Source organism: Anarhichas minor, unplaced genomic scaffold (genome assembly GCF_050575085.1).
Source record: "Anarhichas minor isolate MPS153535 unplaced genomic scaffold, ASM5057508v1 ptg000001l, whole genome shotgun sequence".
Lineage (NCBI taxonomy): Eukaryota > Metazoa > Chordata > Actinopteri > Perciformes > Anarhichadidae > Anarhichas > Anarhichas minor.
The window spans coordinates 2,752,747-2,779,952 of record NW_027466447.1 but is presented as its reverse complement, the minus strand read 5'-3'; the positions used below and the strand labels follow the sequence as shown (position 1 = coordinate 2,779,952).

General features: G+C 40.2%; 1 protein-coding gene across 1 annotated transcript in view; it reads right to left on the bottom strand.

Moving 5' to 3' along the window:
* col11a1a (collagen, type XI, alpha 1a) overlaps window positions 1–27,206 on the bottom strand; it is a 77,902-nt gene that overhangs the window by 47,091 nt on the left and 3,605 nt on the right. Inside the window, exons 2-20 of the mRNA XM_076095595.1 lie at window positions 25,545–25,706; window positions 25,092–25,305; window positions 22,535–22,697; window positions 14,617–14,742; window positions 13,202–13,294; window positions 11,780–11,875; window positions 9,550–9,834; window positions 8,194–8,259; window positions 7,880–7,921; window positions 7,711–7,773; window positions 6,088–6,162; window positions 5,855–5,938; window positions 4,519–4,575; window positions 3,179–3,232; window positions 3,008–3,061; window positions 1,876–1,929; window positions 1,651–1,704; window positions 674–727; window positions 185–229 (exon numbers count right to left, since the gene is read on the bottom strand). Coding sequence (XP_075951710.1) covers window positions 185–229; window positions 674–727; window positions 1,651–1,704; window positions 1,876–1,929; window positions 3,008–3,061; window positions 3,179–3,232; window positions 4,519–4,575; window positions 5,855–5,938; window positions 6,088–6,162; window positions 7,711–7,773; window positions 7,880–7,921; window positions 8,194–8,259; window positions 9,550–9,834; window positions 11,780–11,875; window positions 13,202–13,294; window positions 14,617–14,742; window positions 22,535–22,697; window positions 25,092–25,305; window positions 25,545–25,706 — 1,841 coding nt within the window. The remainder of the gene's footprint in view (window positions 1–184; window positions 230–673; window positions 728–1,650; window positions 1,705–1,875; window positions 1,930–3,007; window positions 3,062–3,178; window positions 3,233–4,518; window positions 4,576–5,854; window positions 5,939–6,087; window positions 6,163–7,710; window positions 7,774–7,879; window positions 7,922–8,193; window positions 8,260–9,549; window positions 9,835–11,779; window positions 11,876–13,201; window positions 13,295–14,616; window positions 14,743–22,534; window positions 22,698–25,091; window positions 25,306–25,544; window positions 25,707–27,206) is intronic.

The window sequence follows — 27,206 nt, the reverse complement described above, 5'->3', positions numbered from 1 at the left end:
TTATATTCTATGCTGAGAACAATGGTGAATAATTTTTAGCAGGGCAATCGTGTCCTCTGGTGGATACTTTTGTCAAAGAGAGATCAGACATCAGAGATCAAGAATTAGGAGAATATTGTTGCAACATGTTGGAATCCCATATGTTTGGGATATCTTGATGAAACAAAACCAACAGCAGCCTTACACTCTCGCCAGCTAATCCTCTGGGCCCGATCTCTCCATCCTCGCCCTACGGTAAGAAAAAGACATAAATCAGACTCTTCATTGGAGGGGTTCTGTAATTCACGCTCTGTAATTTCAACAAATACAATCTGAGGTAAATACTGGCATCTTTTACTCAAACATGAACTATCTATCACCACCTATAATCGTAAGCTCTCAAAAGCCTGTATTAGCGAGGGCTTAATCTCAACCTAACCGAACATTGTTGAATGTAGTAACCGCCTGAGGGTGGAGGTGGAAGGTAAGAGTGGGGTAGTTAGTTTCATGGGGAGTAAAGGTTAAGCACAAACCCTCCTCCTTCCCAGTTGATAAGTTTACGCCCAGCTGATGCTGCCTGAGGGCTGAGTTGACGGACCACCTCTGATGTAACTGAACAATAGTGGTTCACCTCAGTTGAGTGCAATTTTCTTCAAATTCATTCAGGGTTTCGGTTGAAAGAGGAAGTACTTACTCTCTGTCCATCCTCTCCAGAGGCACCGGTAGGTCCCATTGGCCCGAGCTCCCCCTGAGATAGAAGAGGAAAGAAAGAGATACAGATTTGGGTCAATTCATTCATTTATTAACTGTCCTTCATGTTTCACTCTTGATTCCAAAAAACTTGAACCAATCAGCCATAGGCTTGTGACATGTGTGATTCATACTAGACATATTCTGCATCATTCTGACTGGTATGCTGCTTTTATTTTGATAACTCTTATTATGCTGTATTTCGTGCTTTATTTATACATTTCATTGAAATTGAGTATGATTGAAATGATTTGCAGTTTATAATAAAATGAAACATTTTAATTTCCATTTCCTTATCCTCCACAATGAAGTGATCTCTGCTTCCAATTCCACTTTTATAAACTGCGGCTCATTCTACAAAGTTGAAATGCATCAAATATGAATACCTGGCTTCACTACAACGCTGACACTACATGTTTCCATGTCAGTCAATGCAGGTACATTAGTGGAATGAAACAAATTACAACTTCTTGTTCCCTCGTGACATTGTAGTTATTCACTCATCACACTGAAATGTATGCAAGTCACTCAACGTGATCTCTGACCGCTGACCGCAGCCAAATGTATTTCATCCAAAGCATTTGCCATCTAAAAGATACGCAACCCTTCAGTAAATAGTAATCTGAGAAGACAAATCCCCAATAACTAGATTTTGTTTTAATGGCAGTTCTGTGACAGTATTTTTCTCATAAGCTTAAAAACATGTAGAGGAGTTGTTTCTCAGGCAAAACACTACTCTGCTTTTCATGAGGATTCCTTCAAAATCTGGTTCATTGTGTCTCTCAGTGGACAAATCTCAAAGGTATTCCACTTCAGTGGCATTTGCAACAGAAAAGCAGATTTTAAGAACGTCGAAACTTTAATACTTTGACACATGATTTTGACAAATTGAACTGCTGACAACTACCATACTGTACTCACCCTGTTTCCCTTTTCACCAGGCAGTCCGGGCAGACCATCGAAGCCTCTGTCGCCCTGTATAATAAACACAGCAGAGCATGTCACCAGACCACACAACATCACCATAGATCAATGTTAAACATGGGCTGCAGTACGCTCGTAGCAAAGCTTTATGAAAATAACACTCAATTTCTCATTTGTACGTTGTCACATAAACATGAAAAGTTGTGTGATGGCATGTGGTACCTTGGAGCCTGGCTCTCCGGGCATTCCACGGGAACCGTCAGCTCCGGCACGGCCCTTAGAAACAAAGCAGAAAAATGAAGCATATACATAAATGCTTATGTATTGTAGTAGACTGTTAGTAAGGTGAGTTTAAGACAAAACACCTTTGAAATTCTATAAAATCCTTAAGATAATGAGAAGTCACTCTTTGTGTTATCATTGTTGTCTTGTCCGGGTGGTTTGCTGGATGGTGCAAAATCTTGCCAGTAAAATGAAAAAAATATAGATATCTGGAAAAAAATACTTTTAATATTTCTTGAAAAAGTAAACAACCGAGTAGACTGTGTTGGCTCCAGAAAAGCCAGCAGAGCAAAAATAATGCTGACTAAATAAAAACACTGGTTGACAAAATATTAAGCAGCAATATACAAACAAAATCAATTAAGAAATCAATGAATACTGGGAATCATCTATAAAGCCTGATGCCAGTATACTGGAAATATTCTGAGATAACTACTGAAAAGAATATTATATATAACATGCAAACAATTATAAATCTGAAATATATTTCTTATGATCATACTACTCAGATTTTCTGTTGCAGTGATATATTGCACTGAACTATTGTCTCATCCCCGCGGTTGCTTTATTAGCTGTTGTTTTTTTTTGTATTGACAGAAACAGGGATGTGAGAAAGAATTGTCCACTACAGCGGTAGACATATTTACACTAAGTGATTCTTTTATCACACTTTGTGACATTACAATCAGCTAATGGCTCACAATTGACCTATGAATCAAGCTTATTACTAATTTGCTTATGACTGGTTTATGTTTATTAGTAATCAATTAGGTCAAGATGTTTGGCCCTGCAGAGTGACTGCACCCTGACACCAATTGTGTCCCACATCCATAGCCTGTTTTAACATTTTGGCATTTTCAGACAGATTTAATGCCTGGCCATTGATCCGAGGATTGGAGGCAGCAAAGGCCTTTAAGCACATATCAAGCAATTGTTTGTTGGTCTGGAAATAAGCCTCTCAGCATTTGAGCAGTGACCCCAAGTACAAACATTCACACAACAACAAACACAGACATGTGAGCACACACACGCACACACAGTGAGAGCGGACCAGGTCATTGAGTTCACTCACCCTCTTGCCAGCCTTGCCAATTTGTCCTGGAGACCCTTGGATGCCACGGGGACCCTGTACAGACCAACGAGGACCACTTAGTGACAAAGAACTAATAACCTGGGAGTCGGTCTTCAGTAACTGGTGAAGGATATTTTATCCACATTATTATCATCATCACTTCATACTGACCTGAGGACCATGGTCTCCACCGTCACCTTTCAGTCCAAGAGTACCAGGTAGACCCTGAGGAGAGCACACAGACATTAATACTTTGTATGCATGTCTTTTTGACGCATGCAGCTTGCTATCTGAGAGAGGAGTAAAAAAATAGTGAAAAGTAAACAGCAGATGGCGATGTTGAGCTCAAGATGTACATTCTATTTGTGTGTTCGTCTAAAGAAACATTAATCAACACATTCTTGTTACAACAAATGCACACTTCCCAGGTAGCTCATACCTGGAAAGTGAGGACAGTCAAAGACAATAAGATCCTTTAAATTCTTATGAATTCGAGCATGACTCGATGACAATTCATATCTAATAATGGATTATGTGCAGCTGGCACAAACTGCTGTTCATTTGGATGGTTAAGGCTTGTTTTTAGCAAATGAATTAATAGAATCTGCTTTATAAATGATGTAAAATGATCCTGATAGCGTTAATGTTAAAAGGCATGCACGCACATTAACACAACTGGGTGTTTTTTGCATGGACTGTGCTTAATTCTAAAAATGCACTGCTAAATTGTTGGTCGAGGCAGAGAGATTTGGGGCATATACTGTAATCTGTCTGCAGGTAAAGCTGGTGATTTGGTGATTACAGAAAGACATTTTAGAATCCTGAAATAGCTTGAATGTCTGAAAAGCTGGGTTTTAATTAATCAAGAGGGGAAACCTTTTAGAGAGGTACAGATACAGATAAAAGCCACACATTCCTTATATCATCCACTGCTCTTTTTATCTGCTTATTGCAATATCATTTCTGATCATTATACTTGGCCTTCGGCCTGAGAAGAGCAGATTAAACAGAGGGTGATTCTTTGTGTTGTTCGTAGGGCCTTCTCCTGCAGATAAATAGTGGATCGTGTATCAACAAGCCCAAGAGAAAGGAGGAGGGGGAGGACCAACAACAGAAGGAAATATGCTTGGCAACTGGTAGCACAGAACAGTCAAGCAGTGTGGCCACTGAGCCACCAACCGCTGATGCAACACAACATTTTTTAATAAACAAGCAACCAGGTTTCTGGTCTCTTCCAATTCATTTGACCTGAAAACACTAAGATGTTTTTTGTCACACAATGCAGAGCTGTCAAGAGCATTGATTTCCAAGGCTATTCTTGAAATATTGGTGAAATACCTTGACCATCAAGCTTTGAGTAATTGTAACTTTTGGTGTCATAGTATTGATCCGAAAGGATGTCATGTGTGCATATGACAACTTTATACGTATAAAATGCTGGAAATTACAAAAAGTAAATTGCCAAATGCTTACAAACAACCACAGAAAACAACCAAAAGAAGGAGACTCACCACTGGCCCTGATCTTCCTGTCAACCCCATTGGCCCTGAGGGTCCCCTCATAGCCAGCTGCAGGGCAGAAACACAGGCAAGAACAAGGTTAAATTCCACTTTATGAAATCCATTCAAATGATGTTCAGTACAGCCATTGAAATAAAATATACACCTTGTTTCTCTTACATGCTATATATTTTCCATTTTGTTGCATGTTTCTTCTTGCATGTCCATGTTCCATGCTGAATCGAGTCCGTGTTTTCTTCAATTTTACTTAATCAACTTTTTTTCTCACACATTGTATTGTACACACCACAGCACAAAGGTGAAATTGAGCCTCTGCATTTAACCCGTCCACCTAGGATGCAGTTTGGGGGTCCGGAGGCCCAGGAGGCAAACTGACACCTGTCAGCTACCGGTCCACACTCCATACTTGTATGGGGACTTGAACAGACAACCATACCCCCCCCCCGACTGAGCTACTTTCCCCAGGTAAGTGTTAGACAAGTGTTATTGTTTCGTGTATGTTGTTTTATGACAAAATACAATCAAATCAATAAAATGTAAGACTATTATTAAATGGCCCTTTAATTTGGTGGTGTCCACCAACAATACCTTTTACAATTTCTTTAGTACTTTATACATTTTATTTTCCACAGTATAGCTTTATACTGAAAACAAATCACCCATTGCATATCTGTAATCACAATATCTAGTTTGCCTTCTTAATTTTACATTTCTATGCATTTCTTGCTCAATCTGCTGCTCACATACTGTATAAGAAATCTGTCGTAGCAAAACACGCAAGACAATAATTTCACCACATTTCACTATAATGTATGTGATGCCTTTGGGTCCATTTCCATTTTGTACATTCTCTAACTGCTTTCTTATTCTGTTGTCTCATGGTACAGCAAACTCAAAGATTTACTTCCACACTTAATCTCTTTGTTCACTGTGGTCTCTGACTGTGTAATTAATGTGGGATATTGTGCAGAACTTCAAAATACCAAGTGCAGATTTCCCTCTATCCACCCAAATCCTCTCCAACATATACACAAGAAAGATATTTTCTACACCTGTTGGTTCAGCCCACCCGCAGGACGAGAGCCCCTAAAGTATTTTTAACAGTCTCTTCTGTCTGTCCATCTGTTTAAAGTGGCCTTTTTATGTTGTTGCTCTTCAGCCTGCTTGGCATGTCTCCTTTTAGCCTTGCAAGGCCAACAAAATGCAGCCCCCCACCCCATCCCTCCCCTCCTTTCCCCCTACAGCTGTGTGTAGGGAGCAGGGTGGGGGTTTGTCCACAGCTTTTTGGTTTCCTGGTGGATTTTTTTAAATGACCTTTTCTACTTACTCTGGCCTGTGAAAGGATTGCCTGAGCTTGGGCTTCTTGGGCAGAAACCACTGGACCCTTCTCACCATCCCCACCAAAACGGAACTGTTGAACAAACACACACACGGACGTTAAAAAAGTTCTTCATTCTGTTTGTCTGCACTATTCAATACCCTGGAAATTAGTAACACTATGGAATTATATGCTAAAAGGTGTCTGGTATGTACTTCTGTTGCGTTATTCTGAGCACTTACTGGCAGCATCAGCATGGTACCAGGGGGTCCTGCCAAACCATCAGCACCAGGCAGACCAGAACGACCAGGAGGACCCTGTAATACAGAAGAGAAGCCACCAGATTCATAAAATGATCAACTTTGTAAGATTAACTGTAACATGTGGAGGAAAGAAAGAAAAATTTAAAAGGATAACGTGATGATGGAGATTTGGATTTTCTATTCCTTCGTTGAATCCTCAGTGATCATTAAAAAAATACAAATCACATAGCTATTTTCTATGTATGTAATGTATATATTATCATATCTAAATATCTAAATTAATAACTAACATGGTTTAAAGTGATTTTCAGGTAATAACATGTACATCTTGGTGGACTTTTTAAGAATTTATGATGGTGTAAATCACTGAAAATCGCTACAAAAAAAGTGTAAAAAAAATGTACAAACGTATGCATTTGTATGCCATGATATTGCTAATTGCCTGATCCTGAATCCTTTTGGTTGAGACCCCTAAATTGTGCCACTACATACGTTGTTATGGCAGTGATATGGATGGAAAGACAAACACAGCCACACACTTACACAAGCACACACACACACACACACACCACACATGAGGAGACGCACAGATGGAGCAGTACATGCTGGAGGTGTGCTGTTTGTTGGTTTGATCAACATGTGCTCCTCCTCTTCCAGCACACATAGACGAGGCCTGTCCATCTGTAAACCACGCTACTGTCTACAGTCCAAAAGCAACATCCGTTTCCATTAATTCTTGTGAGCATGTTTGTGTGTGAGAGTTCGTGTTACAAGTATGTGGAACAGGGAGTCCAAAGAGCAAATTGTTAAATCATTAAATATGGATACCTTTTACCAAGGGAAACAGGACAGATGTCATTCCACATCTTCAAGAGGGCATAATAATTTACGTATGATGGGTTAAATCTCACTTGCTTTTCGCATCTATAAGGTCTCACTGTGTTTAGGAAGTATGCCATAATGCATAAGCAGTAAAAGTGTGAAAATAAGATGGAGCTCAAGTAAGCCAAATTCCCTCCACTGACTCCATTCTGTTCTACATTGAGGCACTTTGGAGTACATTACTGTGCTTCAGGGAGCTTCTCACAGCATGGCTGTGTTCAAATTGACGTCTACTATTTAAGGCAAAGTCAGTTCATAAATATTGTTGCTAATGCTACTGCAGTGTTTCCACACTGATTTACATGATGGTTGAACTGTTTAACAATATTTGAAGAGTCACAATATACAATCTTATTGGTCACCTGCCAATCAGAAACATATCTTCTGTGGCCATGGTATAAAAAGGCTTTCTATGATGGTTCTATGCAGCAGCAAAATGTAATATAATGTGGCATAGTGGCATAAGAGTCTCTTACAGGTTACCTTGCCAATGATGTGATCAATACTTATACACTCAACCCTTTTTTGTTGCCTATTAGATTATTGCACTGCGTAGCTGAGTCAATGATCTCTCAGTTTTACTTTGGTTTGATTTTTGGTCTCTACATCGAACAACTGAACAGGTAAGCTGATAATTTTGTATGACAAAACTCACATTATATTTACAGTATACACACATTTAAAAATGTCACTTGTTTGGGGGCATAAATGACAACTCACCCTGTCACCAGAATCTCCAGAGGGGCCTGGTGGTCCTTGTAGCCCTGAGGGACCTGGAAGACCCTAAGAAGAGAAAGCTCAGTCAGCACACCACAAGCAGACAAGCTCATTAAATGAGTTATTCTCAGGTGCACAATGCAGACTTATATCTTTTTAACAATATACTCACAGCTGGGCCAGAAGATCCTGGTGGTCCTTCAATCAGCATGCCCTTTAAAAAACAAACACATTGTTTCACACCACAACCACTGTCCTGTGCTACAGCAGGTTCAGGATAGGTCAACAAATTTGGGGAGAAATTCTGCTGCAAGTTTTGGGTGTTTGACCAGTGCTTTATAAAGGGTCTTAAAAGCAGTAAAAATGTAGTCCAGGAGTTGACTTCATGTCACCTGGTTTTAGACCATTTGCAGTGAGAGAAAAATGAGACAGCTCACTAAGTGAATGTAATAATTTGAGCAAAAATGACATGATTATATTACTCACAGGCTCAATGACAGCCGGCTCGCCCTTTTCTCCCTTCTGGCCAAAGGCTCCTCCAGCACCAGCATCCTGTAGTGACAGAGCAGGAACAGAGGTGTCATGCTTCACACAGCAGCTATAGTCCACAGGTGAATAGCAATGCTGAGCAAGGAGGAGGCCGTTCAGCCAGTGAAAAGAACGTGTGTTAGTGCTTGAACAATCCCATATTCAGTTGCATCTACTGTGGCTATAGAGGCATTGAATCAAGAACAACAGAAAGTGAAATAACATGATGAAACCAAACCAGCAAAATGTTAGTTGTACACGGACCTCGATGTGCTTGAAATGGAGCAATGCTGTCATTGCATTGCCACTGTGCTGTCATGCAGACCTCACAAAATAACACAAATATAATATATAATATACTTCTGAACACAAATGTATTTCATTAGTGGCAGTGAATTAGTTCAGCTGCATTCTGTATTTCTTTGTGTTTTGAGGGTAACGGTGGAGAAGTTGGGGTGAGGATTAGGAGTGGAGGGCGGGCAGTCTGTGCCTAGAGGAGTACTATTATATAAGTGTAGAAGAACATTGTCCTCACATGGTAAAAATACCCACAGGTACACAGACACAACATCATGTCTGATGATGTCCTGACAGTGGGTATATTTAAACAGAACTGGGACTAAAATGGCTAAACATAAAGACAAAGTGAAGAGAAGGATATTAAATATTTAGATCTGACTGTTGTTTGGTTGGAGAGGGCAGAGTTCAAAAGTTTGGGAGGGAAGTGAAAAGAAGCAATAACACCTTGATTATTGTGTGTGAGTGTGTGTGCACTGTGCAGACAGCTGCCGATGAGTTATGGGCTAATTGCTGAGCATACAGGGAGGGATATGTCACAGACAGGCTGCTTGTTATAGTGGCAGAGGAAGAGAGGGAGGGGTCTGATCCGACTGCTGGGATGAGTGGGTGGGGACGGGGCGGTATGTATGGGTGGTGTGCAGGCTGGGCCGACACTGACTGAATGCTGTGTGCAGAGAAAGATGAAGTTTGAAGAAAGAAGACAAAAATGTGCGAGTGTGAATAATGTCAGAATGAGATCTACCAAATGAAAAGGTAATCAGCAACACCCTCTCTAAGAAAACACAGTTGCATGCATTGTCCCTATCATAGATGTCAATCATTAAATCACCAATAGAACACCAGTGAGACAGCAGCAAGACTCCACACTCAACATGTCAATGACACATTGCCAAGCAACCAACTAGGAAGGCGTGCACTGGAAGGCAGAGTGAGTCCATAACACAAACAGAGACGTTTAATGCGTGCCGTTCATGCTCACACCCGTCAGTCACCAGGCCAGGGTGTGGTACTTACTCTCGTGCTCTCAGAAACGTCAGTTTCAGCAGCAACCCCAGGCCCCACCTCCTCATCTTCAGTTGCCGTGGGTTCGGGCTGGGCCCTGCCATACTCATCATATGTCCCGTAATCATACAACCTGTTGTCAACCCCGTCCATATCATCATACTCCTTTAGGTCATATTCCTTAATGCCATATTCCGCACCAGTGTCCAAGTTGTCCACCGTTTCCGGGACAATGGGCTCCGGAGCAATGGGAGTGGCCTCGGTGTCATACGCACCAAAAACATCCTCCTCCACAGCCTTCCAGGTGTTACCCAGGCGACGAAGAGGGGAGGTAATGGCGAGCAACCAAGGAAATAAGGATGTTAGTTAAGCAAGTGAGGCAAATAGTCTACTTTTAGATGTTATTAAAGCAAATTGAAAATATATTCAGCATGATGTGCGGAAAACACTATTCTAAATAACAACGGTAACACCTTATTTACTCAAACAACAATTACAATCTTGAGCTATCTTGGAGGAATGAAGAAAATATCTGACACATACTGGGCTGGCAGTATTGTGTTATAGTAATTTGAATATACCCAAAATCAAAGGGCTAAACGATATACTGTTATGTACTGAATCATGTTACTAATTATGTACTGGATTAAGTATGTGCATTGACAATCTTAGAAAACTGGTATTAAACGTTTCCAAGATGGATATGTTACAAATACTGTATGCTCTGTTAGATCAGAGATTCGTGAAGTAAAGTAGTGCAGTAATCCCTACAACACACATCATGTTAGAATACAAAGGAATAAAGTGTTGCCGTAATGCCTGAATAAAATCAAAAGTGTGTTTATGTCAAGACAGACTTGATCTCAGCCTTCTTTTCTTTCTCATCATACTACTGATACAGAGAGTACAGAAAGGCTGAAATAGATGTCTGAAATGACACAAGCAGCGATTTTTCATGGACATATCATGAATCATCAGATTGCAGCAGCTGTGCAGATATACAGAGTGCATCAAGAGACATACAACTAAAATTGACATCTGTTGGTCAACAAATCCGTTTGGATAGAAAATGTTTTGAGCCGCCTGTGAGTTTACCCCGGTACACTCTGTATTTGGCACAAGTACTGCAACCACAATCACCATTCATTCCAAATTGATCATTGTTTAGCTTTGGAAAGCAACAAAACAGATGCAATTACAAAGTAATTATTGACAGTACCCCATCTTGCCAATTTATATATTCAAAATTACCTGTAGAATCACATCCACTTTGTCAAACACTGCGGTAGACAATGCACATTCATTCTGGCTGTGAGGAGATTTTAGACTTGGTGATCATAGTTCTTTTAGAAGTAATTAGCAGAACTAGTGATCAAAATCAAGCTCAAGATGTGATGGACAGGGCATATATCATTTAAAAAATAATCTCCACTATCATTTTTCTGTAAGTGGCATTGGCTGAGCCAGGCTCTGCCATCATTAACTTCTTTTAATCCTGGATAAGGCTGCAAATCTTGTCATCGCTCCACTCTTAGTGTGGGTAATAAAAGCAGACAAGTCAGAGTGACTGAGGCAACAGTTCTGAGCAAACAGCACTATCTCTAAATATCAGAGGACGTATTATTGGCTCTTGGTAATGATGCACATGTTTCTTCACTGAAAGTCTGAGTGGTTTCTATTAGAAGGGTTGCATGTTCCCCGAGCAAATTTCCTTTTCTAGTCATAATATTAACATACATTACAGCGAGCTTGGCATTTGCTGGTTTTTCATTGATACTATCCAGATAACCTCACACTTTAAACCCACAATTACTTCCAGATGCCACACATTTTAAAACAACTAAGTTAACTTGCAGTGTCTGAATGGGTCTAATGAGGAGAACTAACATGTGCAGCCTTAGCCAAAAATGTATGACATGACATAAAGCTACAAATACTCAGTGTCCACCGCATTATTTCTAAGCATGCGATGCATCCCTAGGATCCACATGGTGAATTTAGTGGAACAATTGGGTTGTAGCTTTTAAGTAAGAAAAAAAAATTCTTTCCCTGTCCATCAATTCTGCAACACTCAACACTCAGCAACATTTTTAGAAAGTCAAAAGACATCAATTCCTGAGAGTGGTTGTGTCTTTGTCATTTCATACCAGATACTTCCTTGGGCAAAATCATCCTGGCTCCCATTTCCCAAAACACCCAACACTGGTTTTTAGAAGTAGATGAGAATGAAGATGAAAATTACCTCATCGGGTCCGCTCGTGGCAAAGGGAGACTGAGTTTGAGTACCATCTACAGTTCCGTAGTCAAAGTCTGTATTGTAATCTCCTACATTGTTTGGCTGAGTCATGTTGAAAAAAGGAAAAGACATATAAAGCGAAGGTTAACATAAAGGCTGCGAAGGTTAACATAAAGGCTCAACCCAGGGGTTATTTGCTAGGGGCTCCTTTCAAGCTGGCTACTTCTACACAAAAGAGGTTAGGGAGCTCTAAGTCTGTCATCACAGATTTTCCCTTCAAGGCAGGAAGATCTTGATGGGATTTGGTCTCATCTTTACGTGGACGTTTACCCTAAAACTGCCTCTGGGTCGTGCTGGCGCTGTGGCCTGGTAGCCAGGCATCTGTCGCTTCTTCTTAGCGGCAAACTTTTTAGCTGGTGATTTTTTGGCAGCAAAGAAGTTTAAGGGCTTGGCCTTAGTTTTACTGAGGGACTTTCTGGTCCTCTTCTTTTTCATGGAGACACTACGTTTCTTTCTCTGGAAGAGGTGGCGGCGACAAAGAACACCAAGACAAACATGGAACATTGAAAAGTAGAAATTATTTAAAAACACAATCCACAACTGTTGAACAGAGTCTTTCCCAACCCAACTGTCCATGTGCTCAACTTTGCAGTATCAGCCCATGTACAGTAGTTGGTCTTCATGGTGTGAATTAAAATGTTGACCACGAACATCAACTACGAGGGCTGCAATCGCTGACAATGTTGGCGATAACTTTAGATTATGTAACAGTTGGGTAGAAAGAATGCTGCACAACAATCGAGGACTGGGCCTTTCATGGAACACAGGAGAGTTTTCAGGCACATATACGTAGGTATCTATCTGGGACAGATACAAAACACACAGGATTTGCTTTTCAGCAACTCTTTACAGCTATTGCAGTAATAAAATAGTCAAAGTGCTTCTGCTGCAGTTTCCAAACTAAAAAATGTAAAATGTTGCCGATATCCATATTAATATATATATAATGCGTACAATAGTTTTAAAGACATGCTGGAATGCAAAAAAATAACGACAATCAAAGCAGATGGTATTTTCCAAATAAAAGAAGGCAGCAGCCTCATAAAACAGATAGAAGGAGAACTGACGCACTGAGAATGTTTACATGCACACACTCAGGTCATTATCAGAGTAGACATAACCAGGTCAGGACACCTAGATTACTTTTCAATTGTAGTGAGGTAAATCAATATTTTGGGCTGAAATACTTCAATCAAAAATATTGTCATTAAGCTGATTAATCAAAGTTTTTAGATTATTGTGTGCACATAAACATAACATTGAGACAGACAACACAAGACGAACTGAGGGATGGAATGCATGACAGACAGAAAGAGACATTACAGGAAACACATTTTTTTTCCGTTTCTTTGCCTTTTTTCCATTTACCTGTGGTTCAGAATACTCATCGGTTGGAATGGTGTCTGTGGCTCCCTCTGAGTAATCATAGAACTGAGAGTAATCTAAATCGTCAGTAGTGTACTAGATAGGTTGGGAGAGAGAGAGAGGAGAGAGACAGGAATGAAGAGAGGTCTTAGCGTTAGCATTAGTGCCCTTCCAGCAGGAAGATGATACATATGGTACATATCATCATGGCCATGCTACATGTTTAAAAGTTAAAACCTATAATGCTATAAGGTATTATAGTGTATCATTTATAACATATTAACATATTATGAGTTATCAAAACCTTTAGATAATCAAAGCCAAGTGTTACTGTATTAGATAATGGTTCTAATATGGTGAACAAAGGAGTAAAATAAATGCTGAAACTAGCCATGTGCTCCTTCAAACATGTAAGCAGATGGGATGTTTAAAAGCTCGTAAAACACAGGAAAACAACAGTGAAAACCTCAAAGACAAAAATACCAGCTGCATTTAAGGGATATCGTAATGGAACTTTCTCACTGCAAGCGTGTAAATTGTACACTTCCTGACTTGACGTGAAGTTCAGCAAGATTAAAGGGTTTGATTGATGTAGTCCTCTTGCAGTTTCTTAACAAGGACAGAGAAATACAACTGTACAATATAATAATACTGAAGTGTAGGGGGAAACCCAACTTCCAGTCATAAAGGTTTATCACTTCATGCTGCAACATGGAAGTGGCGTTTGAACATGATTCCATGCTTAACTGATATCCTGGTATTTGGCAGTATATGTATTTCCTATTTTTAACTAAACATAGATGGATCTCTGTGATTAAGCTTTCATTGACGTATCATTTTATAGCTGGGAAGTGTCCATGATTGTTTCACCCTGCCCCTTGTAATCATCTTTATGATTAATGGGCAAATATAAAAGAAGGGTTAACTAGTTACACATATTCCACTGTGTCCTTGGATGCTGCTTGTTCTTGTTTCCAACTCTTACTCACCGGAGTAAGAATTATAAGTAAACAATTGTGGTTAATAGGCGTTTATGAATTGCAGAAAAAGATCAGAGAAACAGAATAGATATCCCTATCAGCTGCTTTCATTATTTTCAAAGATCTAATAAATAACTTGCCAAAATACTACAGAAATATATGTTTTAACATTAATCAGTTATATTATTAATTAACTAAGAACTAAACCCCTTTTTAAATAAATAATTAGATCACTAAGGCTGCAAAATGTCTACCTCCAAATTGAGACTAAACTTCATATGCAAATAAGAGCTGACAGCTTTGGTTTCTTTGCATGTCAAGGCCATGAATACGATCAAGAAGCAATACACAGGTGGAAGTGAAGCTCTTCAATATCTCCTGTTAAAAATCAGGGCCCTCCATTGATCGAATCTCCCCCACCCTCCCTGGTTGGCTGACCTCTTCCTCTGGCTCCTGGGCCTGCAGAGATTCACTGTGGGGAGTGTCACAGTCTGGGCTGTAATGTTCACAGTAGTCATATGCTGCTTTGGGATCAGCCACAATCAGGAGTTGCTGGATGTCGCCCTGCAGAAAACAGAAAAATAAACTTGTTACTTCACCTTAATTCATACAGGAACATATTTCACCCACATGGAATCGTCCATGACATTTAAAAAAAGATATAGTTAACATTAGAAATCACAATTTTGAATTAGATCTATTTACAAAGGCTGAAACTAGATCCCTTCAAACAGACAAGACAAGGCTGCCCACATACATACGCACACACACGCACACAAGGGTCATGTCTTATCTTGCTCACACACTCACACATACTGGGTGCAGTGGCATAAATCTAAATCTCAAATTGCAGATGTGATCTCTTTGGTCCCATACACTTACAGAGTCTGGCAGAGTAAATCCCCCCACTGGTATGATTAAACAGCTTGACCCACACCCCACAGAGTCCACACTCACATGGTGCAGGGAGGAAACTAAGTTCAGACACTAGGAAGATTATTATTATTATTATTATTATCAGCGCCAGATTTTACCTCAGGAAATCAAATAAACATGTAGAATCAAGACACAAGCAACACCTAGCATGGCCACGTGCTAAAGTGAAATACCTATTCAGCAAGGTTTACTCTTCAGCATTTACCATACATTTAGTGTTGCAGTACTTTTTGTTTAAGTTTTAGTTCAACGGTGAAATATTCTGCCACAGTAAATAAATGTTTCCTAACCCTTTAACAAACACATTTTTGTAATCATTGCCTACAATGTTATGTAATAATACAAATGTCCTTTGTGTCTTTCACTCTCAAATAACACAATCGTCACTGGCCACCAAATCCGACAAGCTCCAAATCAAACCTAACCTGTTCAGCTTTTAATTCGAAGCCTTAGCCCGCAAGACATCTCTAAAATGTCACCTGAAAAAAATATATATATTTATTGAGCAAAAGCCCAAAATTCACAACGACTTTGTATGAAAACCATTGAAATAGCACACAGGAAAGAGTAAAACCTCAGCCATTGTTTGGGAAAGTTGCTCAAACCACAATGTTCTCTATGGTTGGGACGGGACACCCCACAATGCTTGACACTGCTCCAGCAATGTCTCGCCTTGTTATCAGTCCTACAGCCAAAGCACACAGCTCACTGCAAGACAACAAACATATTGGCGAAAGCATCTGGATTTTTCTTTGGAGTCTGTAATAGCTTGAACCGAGTTCCTGGAGGTTTTTGAGCCTTTATACACATTGCGAAGACAGCTGAGGGGGGTTCTTGGGAGGTGGAAAAAGGGGCATGTCTTTGGTTAGGATGTTTGGCAGACAAGCACACAGAGCCCAGAGGTAAAATCCTGATGCACTTATGTGATCAGGGACAATATACGTTGAAGAGCAGAATAGACGATTGGCAGAAATGAAGCAGGCTGCAACTTGTCAAGAGAATGTGCGTGAGTGTGTATCCTCCCTGTGTTAAAACTAGATCTATGGATCCCGAACATGTACCTTAGTATAAACATCCATGTGCTAAGGCTTGTCCCATCGGAAAACAAGCAGTGCTTCTCCTTGAAACTTTCTCTGCGTAACCATCCATCAACATCTGGCTGCAAAGCTTCAGTTTGACAGTGCAGAGATTTCTGTGACTCTGGGTGGGTGGAATGCTACTTTAACTTGATTTCTCTCATCAGTGCATCTCTAGTCATCTCTTGTCAGTCAATTACAGGTATGACACAGTGCATCTACACACCAAACTTGAAACTAGAACAAGCAACCCATTCTGCCTCGCTTAGTCTGCCACTACATTGAAGGGTTTTTGGCCCATTCCTCAGATTGGCAAATACCTGATCCTATCTTACTGATATCCCTCATTCCAGCTTTCTGATTTAATGGGCAAATCACAGTACTTCTGCTCATACAAGTTATTACACTCCAGGTATTATATTTGTAATGGCTACAATTATTGATCCTGCAGTGTAACCAGAGCATCAGCTCACTTCAACTGTCTGAAACTGAGATACATTTCCTGTTGAAATGCACAATGCAACGTGGTGTCTGAGTTGTACTAAGAATTGTGCACCATTCCTGAAAGATATGATATCATTTAACATCTGTGTCAGCCATTAAAAACTAACATTTACTATAATGACCAAGAAAAGACACAATTGACCTGCCAAGTGGGCATGGGACAGCAGTAAACCTAGGTGGCAAGTCTGGAAAGGCCTCAGCTGAGTGTGTGTCAGTGTGTATGTGTGTGTTTGGGAAGGCTCGACAGAGAAAGAGAGATCAAGCCTTGCTCTGAGTCAAGTTGACATGTATTACCTCATGTGTCACCCTAAGACCAACAGTAAATGCTTGAACCCTGCCTAGAGTCAGCTCTAATTAGTCCATGTCTGAGAGCCACCCGTCTGCACACAAATAGGCTGTGGAGACGTGGTGTTCAAATCAGTGTACAACTTCTGACTGAACAATACATGTACATGGGAACAAGAAAAGACTAAGTGAGCCTGTACCTGCAGGTTATACCATAATAAACTTTTGAAAAGTACTAACGTTGACAACTTAAATTAATCAGATAATCATCTTAATACTTGCCAAGGTTACTACAGTAATAGTAATTTTCTTGTAGAAATTGCACTCATATGGGCAAGTTTCTTCCTTGAACGGTGCATTAACTTTCCAGTTGAAAATAACAAACAGGCGTCAATCCACGAAGCCAAAACAAGGCAAGTGAGAAACTGATGTCAACTCAGGAAAGGGAACACCAATAGGGATCCAGAGACCGACAGGCAGGGATTTAGAGAGAGCAGCTGAAATGGTAAAAGATGTTTTGTGCTTGGAAACACCTGGGGAGAGTTATGCTGAGGCTCTAGACCTGTCTTCCATTGTGGACTGCTGAGATAAAAGCCCCTGGCAACTTGGAGTAAAGCCAGAGCTCCAAAAATATGCCCCTCCTGGCTTCAGCACAGCATAGTAAAGAACAGAAACAGGCCCACTAGGCTGTGTGTTAATGACTACGGTGTCAGAGGTCAAGGAGAATAGAGAGAGGCTGAAAGAGAGAAGCGGGGTCAAGATCAACAGGTGAAACTTGTGAATCCTTGTGGAAATTACTAATCCATACCTGTTATATCCTCTTTTTGTCATGCATTTTTAGCATTAGCATTTAAGTGCATGATAATTCTTGCTATCAAAGGATGATAGAGTATATAATGGTAATATATTAAACTGTGATTTTTGTTGAGATTTTGTTGAAAATCACATATTTTTCTAAAAGCATTATCCACCTTGACCTGGCCATAAGGCACAATGGGATTTAAATACACATGGAGAAGTCAAAGGTTACAGGAGTGCATCGTAACAGTCTGTGCGTACCCATATTACCATACTATGTAGTATGCCAGCAGAGGATTTAGTATGTCAAATGCAGTACGCCAGAAATACCAGGATGTCCGACTGCATCTGGTCGCATTCAGCACTGAGCAACCCAGCATGCTTTTCTGGCCATTCTGACCCACAATCCTCTGCGCAGCGGATATATGAACACAAGGGTCAAGGTTCAAAGTGCAATGTTATGACTATGTAGTAGATCCCAATTGAATGCATACTGCATGCAACAGTACATACTTTGTGAAGGCAGCTACAGCAAACTAAAACTAAAAAGTAAAAGAATGCGATTTGAACTGCAGCTAGTGTTCCCTCAGGGGTGCTGCATGAGGACAACCTCCATGTTGTGAACGGTCAGTACACAGCACTGTTAAGATTTGCTGTGATAGATAGCCATGATGTCTTTTCTCTACTAAAATGTAACCACATGTTGTAATTACAGGGCATCACTGGCCAAATCAAAAGTAGTCGTCACCATTGGTCCTTTGACATACCTTTGCCCAGGGCAACATACCTTTAGTCCAGCCATAGCTAACTGTAATTAGACAACCCCGTACAACAATTAGTCACTTCCCAAAAGCCTATACAGTACAGTTTCTCTAGGAAGGTAGGAGAACTAAGAGATCAAGAAAGGCAAAAGGAGTTTCCACATCAGACAGTGGGAGGATCAGTTTAGAAGGCTATTGCAAAGCTTCTGTATGTTATTTGCATGTTATTATAATACATTGGAAGTTATAAAATCAACTTTGGTGTGCAAAGCAAAGTTAGAATGCTGTCCTGAATAAGGCTTATTTTACTATTGGCTATCCAGGCTAGCAGACCTGCTCTGGAAATATCCAACACAAACCAATGTTATCTTTAGACAAGTGCATCTTCTGTCAATACTGGTGGTATGGCATGGAAACATAGAGCACCACAGCTCCACCAGGGAATAGGCAGATATGTATATGAGTGTGCTCGATTCAGACAGGTAGTGTCAGCGAGGCATGAATAGACGGTCTCATGGCTTTGGCAAGGTAGGGAGGCCTCAAGGTGGGGAGGGAGGACGAGGTGGTGAGCAGAGGAGTATATGTGGTTGAGGGGGGGAGGAAATGAGGAAGGCCTGACGGGGCAATGAAAGACTCCCATTCATCTAAACCAGATCCCTTCGCGACGGTGGTCGCCTCAAACCTGGGGCAGGTATGGCATGAATAGACGTTTATCAAAAATGTGGGTCCGATTCTGAAAATGAATGTCAGAGTTTGAATAATGGAGCAAATGTTTTATTATTACTGAATTTATTATCAAATGTACCCCTGAAAATCAATAACTACCACTGTATTATAAAGGGGAGTAATAACTTAACTTTGGAAGAAACTGTATAGTCGCTGCTATTAGCTAGTCCATGTATTTTTCTTAGATTCCTCCAAATTTCTAGATAGGTTACACTGTAATCAAATCAAATATGATCACTAACAAAAATAATAAAAAGAGGTAAGACAGAGAATCTGCTGCGGTTCAACATTTCCGCAAAACTGATTTTACCATTTAATTTATTGTCTAATTATAACCACTGGCTTGAATGCAGAAGGCCAAGGTATTTCCTTCTTTCGTATATCCCAGCATGCATCTGTGGATCTCTGAGGAGAGCAGGGACAGAGAACAGACAGGAGACCTGTTCCAAAAACCACACAGAGAAGACCCTGTTAACTGACTTATGGCTCCTATTTTCAGCCCTTCCACTGGCCGACCTCTGACTAGACACACTGTTTCGTAGAAATGCTGGTTTCAGTGCCCTCTCATTAATCTAATCAAAAGTGACAGGAGATATGAAAGCAAATCTGCTTATAAAACTTTGCACCTCTAGCTTTGTTGAGTCATATGACACAGTAATCTCATTCAGTCTGCAATTAGATAGCAGCAACATCATACTGCTAACTGATTTAATATTTTTCCTAAGAAAGGTCAATTCAAAATTAACACTGTTGTCAGTCTACTACTGACAGAGGCTAATAAGAGACTTTTTAACTGCTCATTTTTTTAGAACAGCTGCATTTTTTTACAACATTGATTAGGCTATATAATATTTATTATACTCTATATAATATATATATATATATACACACACACTATATTCTAACATCATTCTGTGTACTATCAAACTGAAGTAAGTTATATGTACAGTATTTTATATTTTCAAAAGAATAGAAAATCAATGCTTTTCTATTAAAAGCAATTCATATTTCTTTCATTTGGGCATCCAAAATGATTACAATAGCCACATTTTAATTTAACTCTTCATCGGGGAAATGACCTCAGTGTAGCACTAGGTCAGACAGAGCAAATACTGCCAAATACCAAAGTACAACATTAAGAGCAACACAAGAGTTTTAATAAAATATGCAGGGCCCTCTCTCATCGACAAGGTGTGCAAAAAATATAGCTTTAAATCAAGAGCAGCAGCATCAATCATTCAAACTTGGCATCAGAATAATGACTAGGCATTCCTGCTTCCCATAAACAATCAGCACTCACAATCACAAGCAAACACAGCCCCTATACAGCCTCTTTAGTGATGCTTACTTCCCACGAGAGAAGACCATGTGCCATGACAATTCAGTCATTGTCATTATTTACAGCCGCCTGACCCCCTGCCAGCATCCACCTCTAGATGAACTGTGCCTTAAAGCATCAAATCAAGCATCAAATCACAGACTATGCCCCAGAATGTTGCCCATATACATTTCATTTGTATACATTTTTATTATTTTTTATCATTTATTTTATTTTATATTATTATATAATTATTTGTATTTGTTTAAGCTCAATGATTTGCTATTGAGAAACAGTGTAGGCACAATTGTGGCTTATATTGCAAAGAATGTGTCCAATATTGTGCCTACATTTTGCTTGGCTTTTATGTAGATGAAGTTGTGTTTCTGTAGGTGGCTCTTTACGTCTGTTCAGTGATTATTGGTGCTCAGGTTAACAATCTAGTTCTATTTATGCTACAGCAATCTTGTGTCAAAATGGATCTCTCTCTGGACATCAGAATGTTTTTAGACATGGGGTATGTAGGACAGCAGTTGTACAAGCCTTCACGAACTTAATGTTTGAAACCTATACTGTGTTCACGTATTTCTTCACAGATAGCACAGTGAGAAAACTAAATTCAAACATTTTGGTCAACAGAAGTTGGACTTTTCCAGTAGCACATGAACTATGAATAACAGTAATGGATAAAAAAGTCAATAATGTTATTCGAATAATATTGTGAATCATGACGCAATTGCAATACCAGTCAAAATAATGACAATTAGTTGTTTTTTCAAAATGCTTCAGTTCGAGTTTTATTCTCATCAAACAAGGTCTCTTCTAGTATACACATCCTTGGCACCTCAAACCTTACAACTGACTTCTCTCCTTTGGAGCCAAGTAACATGTACTTACATGACAATATCATATCATCAATCATTCCAACTAATATCTTTATGAGCTTCATCAAATAATAACAGCATCACTGCTATTGCACTTAACACTTGGTAGTAATTGGACACCTTTTTGCCAAAGAAGGGACTGAAAAACTCCAGCTCAGTTTAGTGAGTTTATCTTCTCTCAATCAATATAATACCATCATGGCTGCAATCAATCTCATCGAGTCAGAAATTGGTGGTTCACTTCACCATTTCACTTCGAGTCGATGCAAACCATCAGATTGAAAGTCAATCCACAACAATTCAACAAAGCCAGTTATTTTTAGTAAACCTATTACGCCTGAAACTCCCATGGCACCAAATGCCTCTAATTACAAGGTAAAGAGAAGCTTTAACAAAGGATCTGAGATGTCTGAGATGTTAACCGAGAGCCTGTGTGTGGTTTGCAGAAAAACACAAACAAACAAGGTGGCCACGATCAACTACTTAGACATGGCTAAGGTCCAAATCTTACATAATATCACAAAATGCAGTCACCAGGTAAGGACGATTGTGAATAATGTCTCACTTAGCCTAGAATCCATTGTATCACCCTCTGTCTGCTGGGACCTTTTGGGTAGAAGGCCATCTGATGAGTATCAGTCATCCATCCGTCGTTGATTGGATTTTTTAGTTCTTGCTTGCAGTCTGTGTAGATTGTGATTTTTATAGGCTGCCTATGTGCCTCTTGGATCGCTAAATACAGTACAACCTGAGCTTCTCACACCAAAATAGTAAGAACAACACATTGACAAAATGGCTGATGTGGTCAAGCAGTAGGTCAAAAACAGGAAAAGCTGTAAATCTGCTCCATTATCAAACTTTACAACAGCACTAACAGCCTAGTGAAAAGGCCTCAGATATTAGATATATGTATGATATTGATGTAGTAAAATCTAAAGAATTGAACACATCCAGACCCACTCTGGTTTCTATCATCTCAAGGATTAGTAATGTAATCCAGCAATGCAGCATGCAGCAGAAGCAAATCAATCACAATGGACATGATCACCACCACGCTGAAAACTTTACCTGGAAAACCTCCTCATCCAGGATCCTGGTGCCGAACACGGTAATACCATTGGTGTTGATGGAACCATGGTCACTCCTGAGGAGAGGCTTGGTGATCTTCTTCTTACAGTCTACAATGATGGTGACCGTCTTCTTCTCCACACTGATGGCCACACGATGCCACCTGGTAAAGGACAAAACAAGGAGGGATAAGGAATAAAAGAGGCCACGGTCAGTGAGTAATGAGACTCAAGTGCACATTGTGAGTGTACGATGTATAATTACTGAAATCAGAGGATGATGTAATGTAAACAACATGCATGAATTAGGACAATGAATTCTTTGTGGTGTTTAGTCAATACCATGAAGCTCGTTTGTAGACAATTTTGTTGTGGTTGATTACGTTCTAAGGAAATCTTATCAGCACTTCTAATAGGATTATCAACCGCCTTTTATACATCACAACACACCTCAAGGCGAGAGAAATTTAGAATGCTCACAGAACCAAATGCTCTAAGAAACATGAACCTCAGAGCAATGCATCATATATATCGTTCAACAACACCCATAGATGCAAAGGGTCAACCAAGGTCACACGTGAGTCTGACACCTCCCTCTCCTCTGGACCATTTTGCCACTGCACTTAAGGGCTATTGCATACCAGGCAGCAGTGGACCACATTCTTGCCCCCACACTCTGGCCCTGTTTAACACGGGATTACACTCATTAAACTCAAAACTTAATCCTCCTTCTGGGTTACTCGGCATGACAGACATGGTGAACATTGTGGAAAGTGTGTGTCAGAATCCAGGAAGGCCTGCCTTGCCAGAGCAGGAGACACACAGTCAAAACATTGTTCTGAGGTGGAAGATGAGACCTGGCACCACTGTAGCTCAAGAAGGCAATACAACAAGAGTTTATTACAGATATATATATATATATATATATATATATGATATCATATTTGTAAATCTGTATGGTAAATCTTGTCATCAGAAGAGGAAAAATGTCCAATTCATTTGAACACCGCTAGATCATACAGACGCATTCCATGGTAGGCAACAGAGCTTAGAGGAAAACAAACGGGCAACACTCGCTGGGTTTAGCAGTACAGCAGGAAGGATTACTTGTCACCTTATATGGCAGAAAAGCAAAAGTTGATTTTGATAGGTTTAAACAGTTTCTCAAACTCTTGATGTACATACTGATCAAAAGAAGAGTACGATTATTTTTGAAAACGCAAATCGATTTAAATGCAAACTTTTGAAAAGCATGTATAACGAGATTAAATAAGATCAGACTGAGGATATACAGTGTAACAGCTCACAATAAATGCTCCTATTCACCCGCCTCCCCCTTCCCTTTAGAAGAAAGGATAATGCTCCTTTTCACCTCATCAATATCATCATTGTGATTCTCTTTTCAAGCTTGGCATATGCTTCTCACTAACGATGAATACATCTACAGGGATTGCAGACTGTACACAGCCTGAGCTGTAGCCAATAAAGTTTTAGACAAGCCCTGGAGCTGGAATGGTTCCAGACCAAGAAGTGTTAAAAATCCTCTACAGAGAACACTGCACCTTAGACACTGGACAATGCAGCCCCACTAGACTAACACAAAGCTGTCTGGGAGCGTTAACTCCTTCTCTTTAAATGATTCCTGACATGAGACTTTTGAAGGGCCAAGCTTCCTTCATTCATGATAACTGTGTACACAATAGATCTCATTAAAGCCAATTTGAGTCACATAAATATTGTGACCCGAGTTATGACGCTCAAAAAATGAACTGTCCTCACCTAGCATGTTCAGCAAGTGAAAACACATTTTGATAACGCTGAAAGAAAAAATATACTATTTAAAATTATGCATTTTTCTCAACAGCCTATCTGTTTATTTATTCCCCCTTGCCCCTGCACACGGGCTCATGTCAGCTAAACTGCAGCTCTGAGTGAGAGTCCTGTGATTTCTGAGCCTGGGAGCAGTTAATCAGGTTTATGCTAAAAGGTTAGCAGCGCTGTTTCTGGTTGGGTGAGGTAATCTAAGGGGGTAAAAAGGAAGTTTCCCCCCTCTCTAAAATAACAGAGGCACTGAGTTCATGGATGAGGTCAGGTTGCCCACAGCAGTCCCTGCTGTGCCCCAATAATCCAGTGTCTCCCTGTCTCTGACCTGTCTCTGCCCACGGACCCCCGATGAGATAGATAATCCGGTCAAGAGCACCTGTGGTGCAAAAATGGGAAGATCTGGGTTGTTTTCTTGCTTGCTTGCTGTCTTGCAGTTACTTGGTCAAATTGTATCAGCTGCAAGTAATAGAACTTCTGTATCAAGTATATTCAGTGCTATAAATTGGCACAGCCTGGATGGTATGGACAAGTTTGAAGTCCATTTGGATTACACTTCATATGTCCCTCTTGCACCATCTAGCATGTTTATCTCAGACCCTCAGTACACCTACAACAACTGCACTGCCCTCCCTGCACGCTGCGACACCCGTTCCTTCTGAATCAGCTTCAACCGTGAGCCTGAGGGTGGGTGGGTTTGAGTTATTACGTGAGGGGAAGTTTGAGATTTGACGTACTTTCCATCAGCAAGGTTGAGAGTACGGAACAGAGGGTAGTCCTCCGGCGCTGGCTTGCCAGTCTGATCCTCAAACAGGAAGACAGGTGAACGCCCCACTTCCACACCCAGCTGCTGGACTCCCTGCTTGTTGTAAATGGACAGCAAGAAGGACTGGAGGCCTGACTTGGGGCGCACTGTGGTCAGGATGGAGAAGTCCTCAGGAAAAACACCTCCTGCACGACCAAAAGAGGAGGGATGGAAAAGACAGGTCAATGGGTTAGGGTTATTGTAACAGAAGACACGAGAATCAACTCATTTTGATGTTATGTTCTTTGCATGTTTGTCTCTTTTGCCTCTAATTTAACAATACTAATCAAAGAATCCACTGTCAAAAGTGTGTGTTTTAAACACACTAACCAGTTTAATCTCTTTCGCATACAAACTGGTAAAAAGGTTGAAACGTTTCTCTTACCAGGGAATAACTGTGTGGTGGGGGCACTGATCTGGACCTGCTTGGCAACTCTGTAAGCTGAGTCCGGCTTTGATGCTCTTCGGTTTGTGCAAAGTCCTGATGTTTTCGTCACTCCTTCGGGGTAATTTTGAAATTCTAATACTTTTAGCACGTCCACTGGCTCTGCTGATCATGGGAGCAGAGAAAACACCAGTTAGGTCATAGCATTGGTTTCTGAAAGCTACATGTGGCTCAGCACATGGAACATTAAATGCATACTGTATTAAAGGGTTTCATTTTCAGTTGGTTATATTGCAGATTTTCATCATCAGGTCCGGTTCTGGTAAATAAAAACAGAACAGTGAGAGAGCCACTGCTTGATTCAGGTCAAAATAGACAGGGACGATTAACCCAGGTTGTGGAGCAATTCACAGATTCCCTCATCATGACCGTCCCAGAACCTCTGTCCTCAAAATGGCGCTGTGACACATTGGTCACAGTATCATGGACACAATACACCCTATCTATAAACTTAGCCTTAGATAACAACACATGTCTAAATAGTTAAATGTTGCCTTCCTGTGGCTCTGCAGGCTCATCTGACAGGAAACGTCTCTGTCAAGGCCAACCAAAGAGCATAATGAACAATGTGCCAACAGAGATCTAGTTCTATAACACCTGGATAGGTTTACCTTGATAACGGTCACCAGAGGCTCTCTGGGTTTTCCATTCTCTTCAATCTGATGCACTTTATATAAAGGATGGCGATGGTGCTCATAGAGACCCATGGGAAAGCATTATAATTATACCTCTTCATTAAAACACCCTCTCAGTATAAAACATTAGCTTGATGAACAGGATATGGGGGAAATCAAACTGCTGCAGTATATTGACCATCTGTTACCAGAGGCCGTTTGTGCGTGAGAGATGTTTTACTATAATAGGTCTAATAAAAAGTTAAATTCATGCAAAATGAGACTATAAACATGATTTACAAGCCTCATTTTCTAACAATAAAATCTATACTCGACAAAGTGAATGTTATTCTATTGTTGCAGACCACATCTTGAGAGAGAGAGTTCAATGGGCATATAGTGTGTCGTACTAAGTCGCTTTGGATAAAGCGTCTGCTAAATGAATGTAATGTAATGTGTGCGAGTACTATAAATAAATCTCATATATCAAAATAAAAACAGGTGCTCACGTCACTATAGCAATATCCGACTAAAGCAGGCAATACAATGGCAGACTGTTAAATAGAATAACACTAATCTGTTTTTGTGGGGTAAATAAGCATGCCAAGGTGTCTGAAGTCATCAGCAAGCACCTTTTCTGACGGCTTTAAAGTCCCTGTTTTAAAAAATGTCTGATGTCTCGCTCAACACTCTCTGGTCAACATTCCATCGGTGGCAAGGAAAAGGTAAATTAAAAACCTGTTTCATTCTCTTTAGAAAAGCACATGGTTCCAACACGAATCTATGCTTACTGAATATGAAGCACTTCTCAGAAATATGATATATACAAGATCACCAGATAGTCAGTGCGCATTACACTGCTATTTGAGCACACTATTCAGAAAAAGTAGACAGAAATCCTTCCATTGCTGTGAGTTTGTCCCACTCAAGGTTTTTTATTTTTATGGAAGACCCTAAAGGAATATGTTAAGTTTATCATGCTGAAGGT